Genomic DNA, 14,189 nt, shown 5'->3' with positions numbered 1-14,189 from the left:
TATATTTTACATACAAATACCCATTTATACAGTTGGGGTTTTACTGGAGCAATCTAGGTAAAGTAACTTGCTCAAGGGTACAGCAGCAGTGTCCCCACCTGGGATTGAACCCACGACCCTCTGGGGGCGGTAGAGTCCAGAGCCCTAACCACTACGCCACACTGCTGCCCAGTATATGGAAAACTACAAAGCAGTATGTAAGTTAATATGTTAACGTTTCATTATTCAGCAGGTTTAATTCGACTTTTTGTTAATTCTGTAGGGGGGGATGCAAACCTTTTGGCCATAGCTGAAGGTGATATTCAGATGATGGCTTTTTGAGAGGCAGAAAAGATCTGCATTGAAGCAAGTTTGGCTCAAAGTGCCAGAGCCTACAATGGTTATAGAAGGAAGGAATTTGATATTCCAAGGCTGTTGTGGTTCAGTGCAATGAATAGTATGGTTGGAATTCCTACTTCAAAAGAACATTTGTTAGGCAATAAATGCAGAGATGTTGATAACAGAGCAAAACGATGACTAAAGAGGAACGTTGTAATGGTGCCATGTTGCATAACAGGGACTTTCACTTCTCTAGCAGGTGCAGGAGCAGGGGAGATTATTTCTCTGCTGTACTGTACCTTTACGCTTGGGGGTGATTTTTGCGCTGAACTGACCTAGGTGTACACGCTTGGCTGATTTCACTCCTCTTCATTATTTGCAGGGGCTGCCAGGTTAACAGTTTATACCGAAGCCTGCAAGACATGATTCAGTTGTCTCTGATCTTTTTGCAGGAGATGACCCATTCTTGGCCTCCCCCTCTCACTGCTATCAACACCCCTGGAAATGTGGAGCCCAGCAAGTTTACATTTCATGCCAAGGTGCGTGTCCTCTCCCTCTGTATTCATACATTGCAAATACTAGGTGGCTGTCAAGTCAGTGTTGTGGGGCCCCTATGAAAATGCTGAATTTGGCTGTCTTTAATGCTATCTCGTCAATGGAAGTTTACTGTGAGACAAATTAATACCCATATTAAGAAGTTGATGGAGTAACACTTACAGTATACAGTTGGTGTCAGCTACAGGACTTCTTGTGTCCTGCCGCAGTAGGCCTGAAATCAGGTTCCCCTCATTTGTTGTCTCATCCTGCCCATACAGTAGCTTACTGGTGAATGTTTTCTTTTTCGTAACAGAATCCCAAGATAGCCATCTTAAATATAATTACCTTTTATATTTTTTAAATTTTGTATTCATATCTGTATTCAATGTACTCCATATCTGTGTAAATTGTTGGTCTGTTTTGTATTTTAGGATCAGAAGCAGCACACTGTTGGGTACAACAAACGAAGTAAGTGTTACATTTCTTTTCTATTACCACCTGAATGACTTTTTAAATGGTGGTTTTTATCGTTCAGAGTGACTTTGAACTGACTTCAAGGAAAGTTGTTCACTTGTAACTACCTTTCTCTTTCATTTTCAAAATGTATTGAAGCTTGATTCACAGTTTTTGTACAGTACTGTAGATGCAGCTGTCTGTGACCTCGCTTGCCTTTAGGTTCGAGTCACAGGTGAAATATTTCAGAAATATCTTAGACATCATAACATTGCTACACAATTGAGCATTAACGCATACACGTTTGCCTAATTGTCATCCATGGCATTGACAAAATAGTGGTGTTACAATGTCAAATTATTTCCATATATACCCTTGCGCTTAATTTAAACTTCTTCTCAAGTTCTATAGATCAGGTATCAACCTCACAGTAATGATTATTAGGAACTATTTATCGATTATGATGTTCTTTATATAGCTAAATATTGGAAGAATAAAATTATAGCCCATTGAGGTAAATCAAAGTATATTTTAAAACTCGTTAATGGTTGGTTTAGATGGGAAATGTATTAATTAGAACTACTTGTTTGTAACTTATTACTAATTAAATGCAGTTGTTTTGTATTACAGTATTTAATTTAATAAGTGTATTATTTGGTCTTAAATATTACTGGGAATGAGCAATATGTGAAACGCTGAGGACGGCTACTTGAGGTTGAAACTTGTTTGTTTCTAATTTTAACTTCCATTGTCATCTGCAATGGTATCACAGTGGGAAAAATGTCCATCATTTCTTATTGGTAATTCATTGCAGTACAATAGCACCAAATTAGCACATTATTCTGTACTGTATCAGAACCAGTGTGCTTAGTTGTTTCCATCACAAGTAATGGTGTGGACTGTTTCTTCAGGGTAATAAAATGTGACTTTTCTGTTGAGGCAGAGGGCAGTACTTAATCTCAAACTAACACCTCCAAAATGCTTCTAAACAAAAGACACAACGGTGAATCCAAGTAATACAAAGCAGGGCCCTCACAAATAAGTTACATCATTTGTAAAGTTAGTTGATTGCTTTTCTGTTTTCTGTGCTTTCTGGGGCTGAACTGGAGATTATAGTGTCAGAAAATACTAATTTGTGTCTGACAATGCTTGATGAAACAAGTGACAAATTCAGAGACACTGATTTCCAACAATCCAATTTCTTAAAGAAATGTACTATGCCTTAGTATTTGATTTAATTTCTTCTTTCTCAAAGTAACATATCATGCTAAAATGTTGTTTTTACTGCAGTGCTTAAGAAAATTCAAGGCATAACCTTGTCTGTATGGTAGGTCTTTTCCTTATGCCATGGTCAACTACCAGACAGAAATGCCTCATAATAAAGGGTCCACACAACGCCCCTGTATCCCAGACTGCAGCAGGGAGCCGTGTCTTTATTAGCAACCGCCCCAAATAACCACTACTGTGATGTGATCTTTAGTACAGCAGGTACATCACAGACCCCATCAGTGTGCCGTAACCCTGCCCTGGAGGCACTACCCCTTTACGGTGTGAGGAGTACTCCAGTGCATGGCCAGATTAACCTATATGCAAATCACGCTATAGCACAGGGCCCCCAGCTGTATCTGAGCGGCCGGGCCCACACGCACAGGAAGAGAGGCACAGAGAAGCTTGCTTTTGGTTAATTTTGTTCTTTTATGACGGCTAGGCATTCCTTCTCGATTACAGCATACCTGGTCTCTGAGACTCACACAAGCAGCTTTCTGCTAATGTACAATACCAAATGCTCCACGCCCTCTACCTCCTGGCAAAGATCCATCCCTAGTCCTACATCAGAGGCATCAGTCTGCAGGATAAAATGTATGAAACATGCTCAATTTGGAGCAGTGTGGAGTAGTGGTTAGGGCTCTGGACTCTTGACTAGAAGGTCGTGGGTTCAATCCCTGGTAGGGGACGCTGCTGTTGTACCCTTGAGCAAGGTTCTTTACCAAGATTGCTCCAGTAAAAACCCAACTGTATAAATGGGTAATTGTATGTAAAATAATGTGATATCTGTATAATGTAAAATAATGTATAATGTGATATCTTGTAACAATTGTAAGTCGCCCTGGATAAGGGCGTCTGCTAAGAAATAAATAATAATAATAATAATTTACGCATTTATTTATTTCGATTTTAGGGCCAATTTAAAAACCTGTCCTGTCTCAAGTGTGCACAGTATGCCTCTGAACATTTTTTAAATGTTCCTTGGAATTTTAGAAACAAAAGTCATGTAAAGGTGATCGTGTGTAATGCGGGAGGCTGCCCTTCTGCAGCCAGCAAGAAGGGTTGAAATCCATAGCGTTTGTTTCTTTCCCTTTTATAGCTAACCAAAAGTTTAAAACAAAAGTAAAGGACAGTCAGAAAAGTTATTCCCTTTTTTGTTAAACTACATTGTTGTGTTCTATTGAATGCAATGCTACTACTGGTCCGTAGAAAGAATTTATGAACAGGTTTGGAAAAAAAACACACCGTTGCTGCTATTGAATATATATTAGCTGCTGGACTTTCTGGTAAACTAACAAAACCACTGACCCAGTAACCCCAGTGGATGCTATATTATGCACTTGCTAATACTTTTGTACTTTACTGCCTGGGACTGAAGCATTTGTTTTATGTCTGTGATCCATATTGTGTTCTATGTTCCCACAGATGTTTGAATGTAATTAAAATTATCATTAACAACAGTGAGATTATATTATTATCACTCACATGTGATTTCTGTCGTATGGTACAAGGCAATAACGCCATAAATAGTTTAACAAGCCTCATACCTTGAGTACCCTGGTTGTTGTGGAAGAGTGATATGGCTTGGTATAGGTCCTTAATGCAGGACTAAACAATATGCCCGTAACGCCATTCAGCATAATATGCATAGGGCCTCCAAAATATGGGTTAGTGTAGGGCCCCCACGTCCTTTAATCCGGCCTTGCTCCAGTGTCCAGGCCCATCCAATCACAAGCCTCCCTGACAGACTGGCTGCAAAGCCTGGTGGATATTTCTCCTTCTCTCTCAACCTCTTAGTGCCCCTGCTTTCCCTTTCCTCTCCACCCCCTATCTTTTGTAGACACACATGGAGTTACAGGCTATTGTGCATATACTGTTTATATCACTGATTAGTTACACTTTGTTTCCATTAGCTTCAATTAAATGTCAGCCTAGAGTCTGTCTAGCTCATTACATTTTTACTCTGAGGCCTAGTGGGAATTCATTATCTGTTTATGTTGAATACATTCAGCTGTTATTGTCAGTGTACATATTTATACAGCAGGTTCGTGCAGGGAAAGCACTGATGCTACACATGTTTTGTTATGTGGTTTGTTTTGTGGCGCTGGTGATTTCATCTGATTTCTCTCCACAGAGAGGTGTGATGTTCCTGCAAAAAGCCCTCCCCAGCACAAGCTTCAGAAATCGTAAGTGGCTTTTACTACAACTTATTTTTTAGTTTTTGCAGGATTTCATGCATTGCACGTGGTCCTCATGTACTAACGGGGGCGGTAGAGAATAAATGACTGCATCATAAAAAGCATTGTGAAAACAAAAAAGGTAGACATACCGGTACATACTATAACCACTTTTATCCTGGATCACCCCAGTGGCGTAAGAACCTGTTATTTGCAAGATGATATTTCCTAACTTTTACTTTATTTTCAATTTACGCATTTTTTCAGTACCAATCAATAATAATGAGGAAGCGTCTTCGAATTGAATTAGATAACTTATCTGAACACTTTATGTAGGCTTTTTTCTTTGCTGATCATAGCTGGGCATGAGGCTTGTTAAACTGTGTATGCCTTATTGCCTTGTACCATACGACAGAAATCACATGCAAGTGATAATAAATCTCACTGTTGTTTATGGTCATTTTAATTAACATTCAAACATCTGTGGGAACATAGAACACAAAATAATGCAATATGGATCACAGACATTAAAAAAAAGCTTCAGTCCCAGGCAGTAAAGTACAAAAGCATTAGCAAGTGCATAATATAACATCCACTGAGGTTAATGGGTCAGTGGTTTTGTTAGTTTACCAGAAAGTCCAGAAGCTAATATATGCAATAGCAGCAGAATTATACAGTAGATGTCGCTTATTAACAACCTCTCGGTTCCCAGCAAAAGTTTGTCATTAACCGAAAGTTGCCAATAAGCGGAAAGCCCCTGTTTTCAAGTGTATTTATATGGAACAACGATATATAGGCCTACTGTAGTTGTACAAATATGGCACTGAAATGTATTTTAAATGTTAGTGTTAAAATAACATGAGAAACACGAAATACCCAAACATCGCACTGTTTACTTCATTCGTGTGTAAAACAAAAAAAAGGAGTAGGCTTAAATAGTACAACACGATGATGTACTACAATTGTCCTTACAATGAGTAAAGCAAACATAAAAAATATGTGCTGTACTTACAATCCATTCTAAAGAACACCATTTTAAAATAAGAAATTATCCAACATTGTCTGCTTTTTATAATGTGCCACCTCACGCTGTCCATCTCAATTTTGCGTGCAGCTTCGTAGCCAGTTTCAAAGCCTCGATTCTGCCCCAGTCCACCAGAAATACGCAGTTGCGAAGTCATTGTGTTATAAAAGCTGAATAAAGTATGTGCATAAATCATGCAAGTGCGCTCTGTAGCACTGGCAACTAGTAATAAAGTTGTCAATACCTGACGTGCAGTTGCTAATATCAGAATTCCATTAACATTAGTCTGTGGGAGGGAATTGATTCCTGGGAATGTTGTTAATAACCAAAAGTTGTCTTTATCAGAGTTGCTAATACCCGCATCTACTATATATATATATATATATATATATATATATATATATATATATATATATATATATATATATATATATATGTAAAAATACAGTAGATTCCTTCTATGGACCAGTAGTAACATTGCATTTAATACAGCACAACTATGTAGCTTAACAAACAAAGGGAATAACTTATGTTCTTTACGTCTTTTGGGGTTTTCTTTTGGAGCGAGAGAAAAAAAAAACACTTTGGACTTAAACCGTTCTTGCTGGCGGCAGACATCCACATTTGAATTTCCTTCAGCCTCCCGCATTGTGTTTGTACACGTTTACCTTTACCTGCCTTTTTTTCCCCCTAAAATTCCAGCCCACAAATAAAAAAGGGAAATTTCGAAAATGTAAAGAGCCATACTATGCATATTTGAGACAAGACAGGTTTTTAAATTGACCCTAAAACTGAAATAAATAAATACGTATATTGAGCGTATATGTTAATTGTCATAATTTATCAGGAGTTAAATTACACATCTTGAGTGCGAGCCTGCGATTGACAGACCCCAGCTGCGACCCCAGCGATACAGACAGAGGGTGTACAGGACCAGGTTTAATTTCTTAGATGTACAAGATGATGATCTAAAAACTCGAAGTATAGGGCATTTTGTCAACCTCTGTCAGGCACTGTGGGAGGACCTTGAATTGCCTCCGAAAAGGGGACGTGCCGTACCTCCTCATATGAAGGTGTTGGCAACATTGTCCTTCTATGTCTCTGGGTCATTTCAAAGGGTCACGGGTGACTTGATAAAGAGGGTTAACGATTATATCAGTATCCCACTTAATCAGGAGCAGCTACAAAATATTTAATGGGAGTTTTATGGCATTGCTGGTTTTCCCAGATAAATGGGAGCCATTAATTGCACACACGTTGCACTCAAATCACCACAGCATCATGCCTATGTGAACAGGAAGGGGTTCCATTCACTAAAAGTGCAGGTGATTTGTGATACATCCTATAACATCTGGAACGTATGTGCAAATTTTCCTAGCTCCTGTCATGACATACATTTTGACACAATCCGCTGCGTTTAATCATTTCAGAGACCCAGTACACCAGATGGCATATTAGTAGGTCAGTACTACCTAGATAATTCAATATTTGTAGTAGTTATGAATATATTTGAGCCTTTTCTATACTTGTGATTATGAATGGGATTTATTCACTTGTTTAACCATTTGTTACCTTACGGAACATTTGTTGTATTACTAAAATGATATACCATTATTTGCACCCAGTGCAATGTTACTACCAAGAAATTATCAATGCAGCTGTAGCCTATCTGAACTCTGGATACGTACATTATATGACAACTGACCTCTACTGTAGATTTTATTTGAATTATACAAATACAAACTTAAGAGTAAATAATGAAATATTGGTATAGAAAACGGCATACTATTACAATAAAGTTTCCTTACAGGTGATTGCGGATTTGCAGTGCACCCCTGGCTTTTAACACCTGTGTCTAATCCACACACAAACTAAGAACAGGCGTACAATAGGGCACACAGGTCCACTAGGAATATGACCAAGCTGACCTTTGGTTTTCTAAAAATGAGGTTTCGGTGCCTCAACAAATCAGGGGGTGTGCATCAATACGACCCCCAAATTGCGACTAGGATCTTCGTAGCATGTTGTATCCTGCACAACATAGCTGTACGTCGAAGATTGCTGGGCAACAAAGAAATGCTCGACGCACTTGAGGAAGGTGAGGAGGAAGAAGAGCCCCATCTTGAACCACTGGAGCCTCCTCAGAATATTCCACCTGTTATATATGTACAATATACACAGTATGCTCTTCCATCTTCACACATTTATATGCATATAAAATGTTCTTATAATACTGCAAATGTTCGGTGGCTCATGGTTATTTTAATTTTTCTCCACTCTTTATTCTAGAATATCCAATAGTGAAACTATCATTATTATATATCTAGTACAGATCTTGCAATTGTGACTTGGACTGGACATTAAATGGACATTTTTTTACATTTTAAATCAGAAAGGTAAATCATGTTTCTTTATGTTTCCTATCTATAGGATGTTGGAGGATGACCTGAAAATCAGCAGTGATGAGGATGACAATGTCAAGGTAAGCTGTCTTTATCTAGCCATGACTATGGGAGATTGAACATACTGACGATATTTAAAGCAATGCTGTTCATGTGTGTCCACCAGAGGAGCGGTGCAGCACAGTACTGCCGGAAGCTGCTCTAGGCCTTAAATCTTCATGACCAAGCACAAGGACATTTGTTGAGTAGAAACTTCTGAAGTGAATGCAAGGCTTGTGGCTACTCAGGCTTCCTTACGTTGTTTACAGTTAATTAGGTGGAGTACAAAGTTTCCTGTAATAACAGTTGTGTAAAAAAAAAAAAAAAAAAAAAACAGCTATTTTTTAAAATCCCTCCTAAGGATGAGGCTGTGCTATTTTTTATTCTACTGTTTATTTTTCTTCAACCATTGTTTGGGTTCAATGTTTTGGAAATCTACAAGATTTTGTATTATAATTAAGGTGTTTTTTTAACGCAAGATGGTCCTGAAAATACCAAGAAAAAATCCAACAATTTGCAAAGGAGACAAAAGACAGCAGAGCAATAAAAACAGATGTATCTTACACAAAGCTGCTGATGGTGATTTTAATAAAGCACTCCATGAGTGGCGTGCTGGACATGGAGAAGGCAAAATTATTGTACCAACAAATGTATTTAGAGTTGAGGCAGATTTCAAAGCAAGTAAAGGCATTTTACTCTGAACTTTTTACTTTTAAACCAATCAAAGTTTATTTTTTAAGCCAAAGAGGTCTGTATGACTAAAATAAAATAAAAACATGTTTAAATCTGTGTTTTTGCTACAGTTATACAGGATACTTGCGTGCAAAACCCCCATAATGCAGCCATAAAGTCTGATTTTACCGGTCGCTAAAAATGCGGTGTATGTAAACAATGTGTTCAACTGCTGTTCTGCACCCGCTATCAAATTTGCACTTTGCCATCATTAATCCATTAAAATGATATTGAAATGCATTCAAATGAAGAAAAGAGCATGAAATTGGGCGGGATCGGGATACTAAGTGGGCGCTATTCTTATAATGTGATGTAAGGATTTTGCCTTGCACTTAAGCAATTGCTGACCTTCCAGAAACTTTACACCTCTTCTTACAAGGTGCAAACCATTGTAGAAGCAAGTAATAAAAGCACACACCTGCAGAGACCTGTCATTGGCTTCAGGGTGGCTGCTGTGGTACACTTCCTGATGCGGCGACACTTGGCTCTTGTTGAGGAGAGGCAGGAACACGATCGGAGGAGAAGGGCAAGATGAAGAAGACCCTGCATATTCAACCCCAGGGTCACTTTGTTTGGGATGCCAGAGGATGCGGTGCTAAAGCGTTATCGTCTCACTCTGTAGGTCATTCTAGACCTAATGGCTGAATTGAGGGATGAGCAACACCGACCGAGAGCAAGCAGAGTGAGTTTAAACAGAAACTACAGGATCAGTGAAAGCGATTGCCCAGCCTCAGTTTTGTTGTGTTTTATGTGTTCGAGATTTGTTTTTGTTTGAATATTTATTTTGCTCTGTGAGCAATGTTTTTTGTTAAAATATTTTATTTAGTTTTGTGCTTGAAAGTAAACTGTGCGGCAGAGCCTTTTGCACCGCAGTACTTGCCTTCTGTTTCGTTCCTGCTTCTGGCCTGACGTCACCACCTCAGCCATCCCTGTCACAGACCGCTATCCCTGCACATGTGAAAGTGCTGTGTTCTCTGCACTACTTAGCATCTGGTTCCTTTCAGACCACAGTTGGAATGTTTGGATGGATAGCCCAATCCACCTTTTCCAGAGTGCTAGGCACATTTCCCGATGTCATGCTCAAAAAGAGCAGGCCAATACATAAAATGTCCTAAAGATACTAGCATAACTCCTTCTCATAAAACTTTACTTTTATTTTCCGTGTGCCAAGAGGATTTTGCTGCCCTTCCTCTGACATGTTTTTTTTGGTTTGTATTTTTGTGCTCCACAAATGTCATACAACAACTCCTAACTCTGCAAGTGCAGCCGCTAAATAGACCGATGCGCTCATTGAGACCCTCATTATCATAATTGCGGATCATTATTTGTACGTGTTGAGTAATTTTCATTGCTGTTAAGCTTACATAGTGTGCAGTGCAAAATAAATGCAATTTGAATTTTGCATCCGCAATTATTTGCACTGCGCATACTTACATCACCCCCAAAATGTAGTATTTTCCCACGTATAGTATGATTTTAAAACCTTTCAAACCATAACAATATGAGGATTGCATTACTGTGCTGTATCCTTGTATTGTGTGACAGATTAAGACTGTGGATAGCATGTTTTACATTTATTAAAACCATTGAAAACTTCTTTTCAGAGCTGCAGACATTTCAGACTTACAAACAACCACCATTTCCAAGGTGTTAGTAACTCAGAGTTTCTAATTCAGTGTTTTCTTTTATCTTTAAGATTGTAATCATGTTATTATCTGCTATCAAGAAGGTCTTTTTTCAACTTCCTTAATGCTTTAGATTTCAGTGGTGATTATTTTCCCTGCAGGGTGTGAGAGAATAGATCTTAGGTTCATGCTGTCACAGAACAGGTAGTTTTACAGAAGGGTTTAAATGAAATACCATTTAGATACCAGTTAACTACCAATAGCAACTCAATGGACTTGGAATAACTATTGCACAGCAATCCTAATACGTTAGCATACTTGTACTGATATGGTATTGGTTCATAGCATAGTAACACCATTTTGGTACTATTCTAACAACAGCTCTACAGCAGCCTTTATGTTACCATTGTCTCCGTATAAAACTATTGCATTGTCAATGTAGTGCTACTGAATTGCCATTGAAGGCCATTCTGTTTATACATAAGGTCACTATTGAAATAAGCAAGACCTATATCTGTCAAAGGTGGGTTTCAATGTTTTCTGTATGTGCCTCTTAGACATTCATATTCCACATTGCAACCAGGCAGGCGCAATTTTTGGGAGTAGATCTTTGATGTTTCCAAGGGGACTAGCCCACTCTGACTCTTTAGTCTGAGCTGTTGACAGCCAGATGGAGTGGCGTTAGGCTGTCAGCTTGCCAGTCAGCTTCTGATATCTCAAAGTCCCCTGTGCTGTATGTACAGACGTGCTCAAATTTGGTACCCCTCCACAGAAAATAAAGAATGCACAATTTTCTCTGAAATAACTTGAAACTGACAAAAGTAATTGGCATCCACCATTGTTTATTCCATATTTAATAGAAATCAGACTTTGCTTTTGATTTTTTATTCAACATAATATTGTAAATAATAAAACAAATGAAAATGGCATGGACAAAAATGATGGGACCGCTAACCTAATATTTTGTTGCACAACCTTTAGAGGCAATCACTGCAATCAAACGTTTTCTGTAGCTCTCAATGAGACTTCTGCACCTGTTAACAGGTAGTTTGGCCCACTCTTCCTGAGCAAACTGCTCCAGCTGTCTCAGGTTTGATGGGTGCCTTCTCCAGACTGCAAGTTTCAGCTTTTTCCATAGATGTTCGATAGGATTCAGATCAGGACTCATAGAAGGCCACTTCAGAATAGTCCAATGTTTTGTTCTTATCCATTCTTGGGTGCTTTTAGCTGTGTGTTTTGGGTCATTATCCTGTTGGAGGACCCATGACCTGCGACTGAGACAGAGCTTTCTGACACTGGGCAGTACGTTTCGCTCCAGAATGCCTTGATAGTCTTGAGATTTCATTTTGCCCTGCACAGATTCAAGGCACCCTGTGCCAGGCGCAGCAAAGCAGCCCCAAAACATAACCGAGCCTCCTCCATGTTTTACTGTAGGTATGGTGTTCTTTTCTTTGAAAGCTTAATTTTTTCATCTGTGAACATAGAGCTGATGTGACTTGCCAAAAAGCTCCAGTTTTGACTCATCTGTCCAAAGGGCATTCTCCCAGAAGGATTGTGGCTTGTCAATATGCATTTTAGCAAATTCCAGTCTGGCTTTTTTATGTTTTTCTTTCAAAAGTGGAGTCCTCCTGGGTCTTCTTCCATGGAGCCCACTTTCGCTCAAAAAGCGACGGATGGTGCGATCAGAAACTGACGTACCTTCACCTTGGAATTCAGCTTGTATCTCTTTGGCAGTTATCCTTGGTTCTTTTTCTACCATTCGCACTATCCTTCTGTTCAATCTGGGGTCGATTTTCCTCTTGCGGCCACGCCCAGGGAGGTTGGCTACAGTTCCATGGACCTTAAACTTCTTAATAATATTTGCAACTGTTGTCACAGGAACATCAAGCTGCTTGGAGATGGTCTTGTAGCCTTTACCTTTACCATGCTTGTCTATTATTTTCTTTCTGATCTCTTCAGACAACTCTCTCCTTTGCTTTCTCTGGTCCATGTTCAGTGTGGTGCACACAATGATACCAAACAGCACAGTGACTACTTTTCTTCATTTAAATAGGCTGAAAGATTGGAGACATGTGTGATACTAATTAAAGAAACTAATTAGTTTGAAATATCACTATAATCCAATTATTTATTATCTTTTCTAAGGGGTACCAACAAATGTGTCCAGGCCATTTTAGAATATCTTTGTAGAATAAGCAATAATTCATCTCTTTTCACAGCTTCTTTGCTTTATTCTATGACATTCCAAAGGCATGCAAGTATACATGATAAAATAGCTTTTAATTTCATCACTTTTAAGGAGGAATGAAGCATTATTTAAATGAGCTGTAAGGGTACCAACAAATTTGAGCACGTCTGTATCAGTAGTCTACGAAGCAAATCAAGTGGCTATTAAAATTAACAGTTGGATTCATTTAAGAACCAAAACTCTCAGCTCCACTGCTTGGTTTTCTCTATGACTCTTAATTGTGGTTGCCTGTGGATCTGAAAATGTATTACACACCGACTAAATCAGCATTGAGGCTGCCAACTCTGAGTAAATGAGCCCTTTGTAACACACGGCTATAATTTCATCCTGTCAGCCTTGCCTTCGCATCCTATGGGATTGATATGAGTTGACTCCCTGGTGTGTGTGCCTGCATTCCTTTAATATTCTGAAATGCACAGGACAGAGAGTCAGTCTGGGTGGTATTTTGCCGACTGCTAGATTAAATTTGTAATACAGGTTTAAAGCCCAAAAATCAGTGATAAATGAAAACTGGTGTAGGTTAAACGGATACTGTATCACCTACATTTCCATATATCCTATTACTGTATGTAAGTTCTGTATGAGTCTCATGCTTACTAACTGGTCTAGCTGATTGTGAATAAGTGAAGTGGGGAAGCATATTTGTTAGGCTATACCCATGCATGACTGTTTGCATTACCTAAATCTGCATTTTGCATTACCATAAGTCTATTTCTTTATCACTAAGTTATCATTAAGATGGGGGGATGGACAGTGTGTGTGTGGGTGACTCTTTTCTAAATGTATTACCATTCCTATAAACTGACCAATTAAACTGCCAGTGCCTGGAGCCAATTGAATCCATTTTGTCCCTACCAGCATGCATAAAACACAACTGGAGATAAAAATGCATTCAATTGGGACAGATACCTGCAGGGTTCAGTCACTTACTATGTTGTTACTACAATTTAACATAAGAAGTGCACTTTCAAATTTCTGTAATCCAATTGAAACGTCAGTTTAAAAGTGTGGTGCCATTTTCTCTGATTTCATTATTTTTGAGTAGGGTAGCTTTTCTTTTTTTATGTATTTTCTTCACCATGAAAGTCTCTGAAAGTACAGCACTATAAAGCACAATTTACTAGAACCTTTTCAGTGCCTCTGACAAGTCTTGTCTTGAACTCCTCAGTTGCTACAGATTTCCCTGTTTGAAGATCTATGTTTTTCCTATGTTAAGTACTGGTTGTAAAACGCTTTACCAAAGTTTTTAAAGAACAATGTAAAAATGCCATTTTTAAGAACACAAATGTTCAATCTTAGTGGCAGTTAAAAGGCTAGTTTCCTGTTAGAGGCTCTTGGAATTGTATTTTTCTTCCTGTTTAGATTCAC

At 38.6% G+C, this 14,189-nt stretch overlaps 1 protein-coding gene across 3 annotated transcripts in view; it reads left to right on the top strand.

Moving 5' to 3' along the window:
* Positions 1–14,189, top strand: part of LOC117405294 (AF4/FMR2 family member 3-like) — a 70,811-nt gene that overhangs the window by 19,291 nt on the left and 37,331 nt on the right. For all 3 annotated transcript variants that reach the window (XM_034008242.3, XM_034008245.3, XM_059030230.1), the window contains 4 exons: positions 771–857; positions 1,287–1,323; positions 4,709–4,760; positions 8,206–8,257. In XM_034008242.3, the coding sequence (XP_033864133.3) occupies positions 771–857; positions 1,287–1,323; positions 4,709–4,760; positions 8,206–8,257 (228 nt within the window). The remainder of the gene's footprint in view (positions 1–770; positions 858–1,286; positions 1,324–4,708; positions 4,761–8,205; positions 8,258–14,189) is intronic.

The sequence above is a fragment of the Acipenser ruthenus genome, chromosome 9 (genome assembly GCF_902713425.1).
Source record: "Acipenser ruthenus chromosome 9, fAciRut3.2 maternal haplotype, whole genome shotgun sequence".
NCBI classification, from domain to species: domain Eukaryota; kingdom Metazoa; phylum Chordata; class Actinopteri; order Acipenseriformes; family Acipenseridae; genus Acipenser; species Acipenser ruthenus.
The sequence above is the reverse complement of the archived record's forward strand: the minus strand, read 5'-3'. Positions and strand labels throughout refer to the sequence as shown.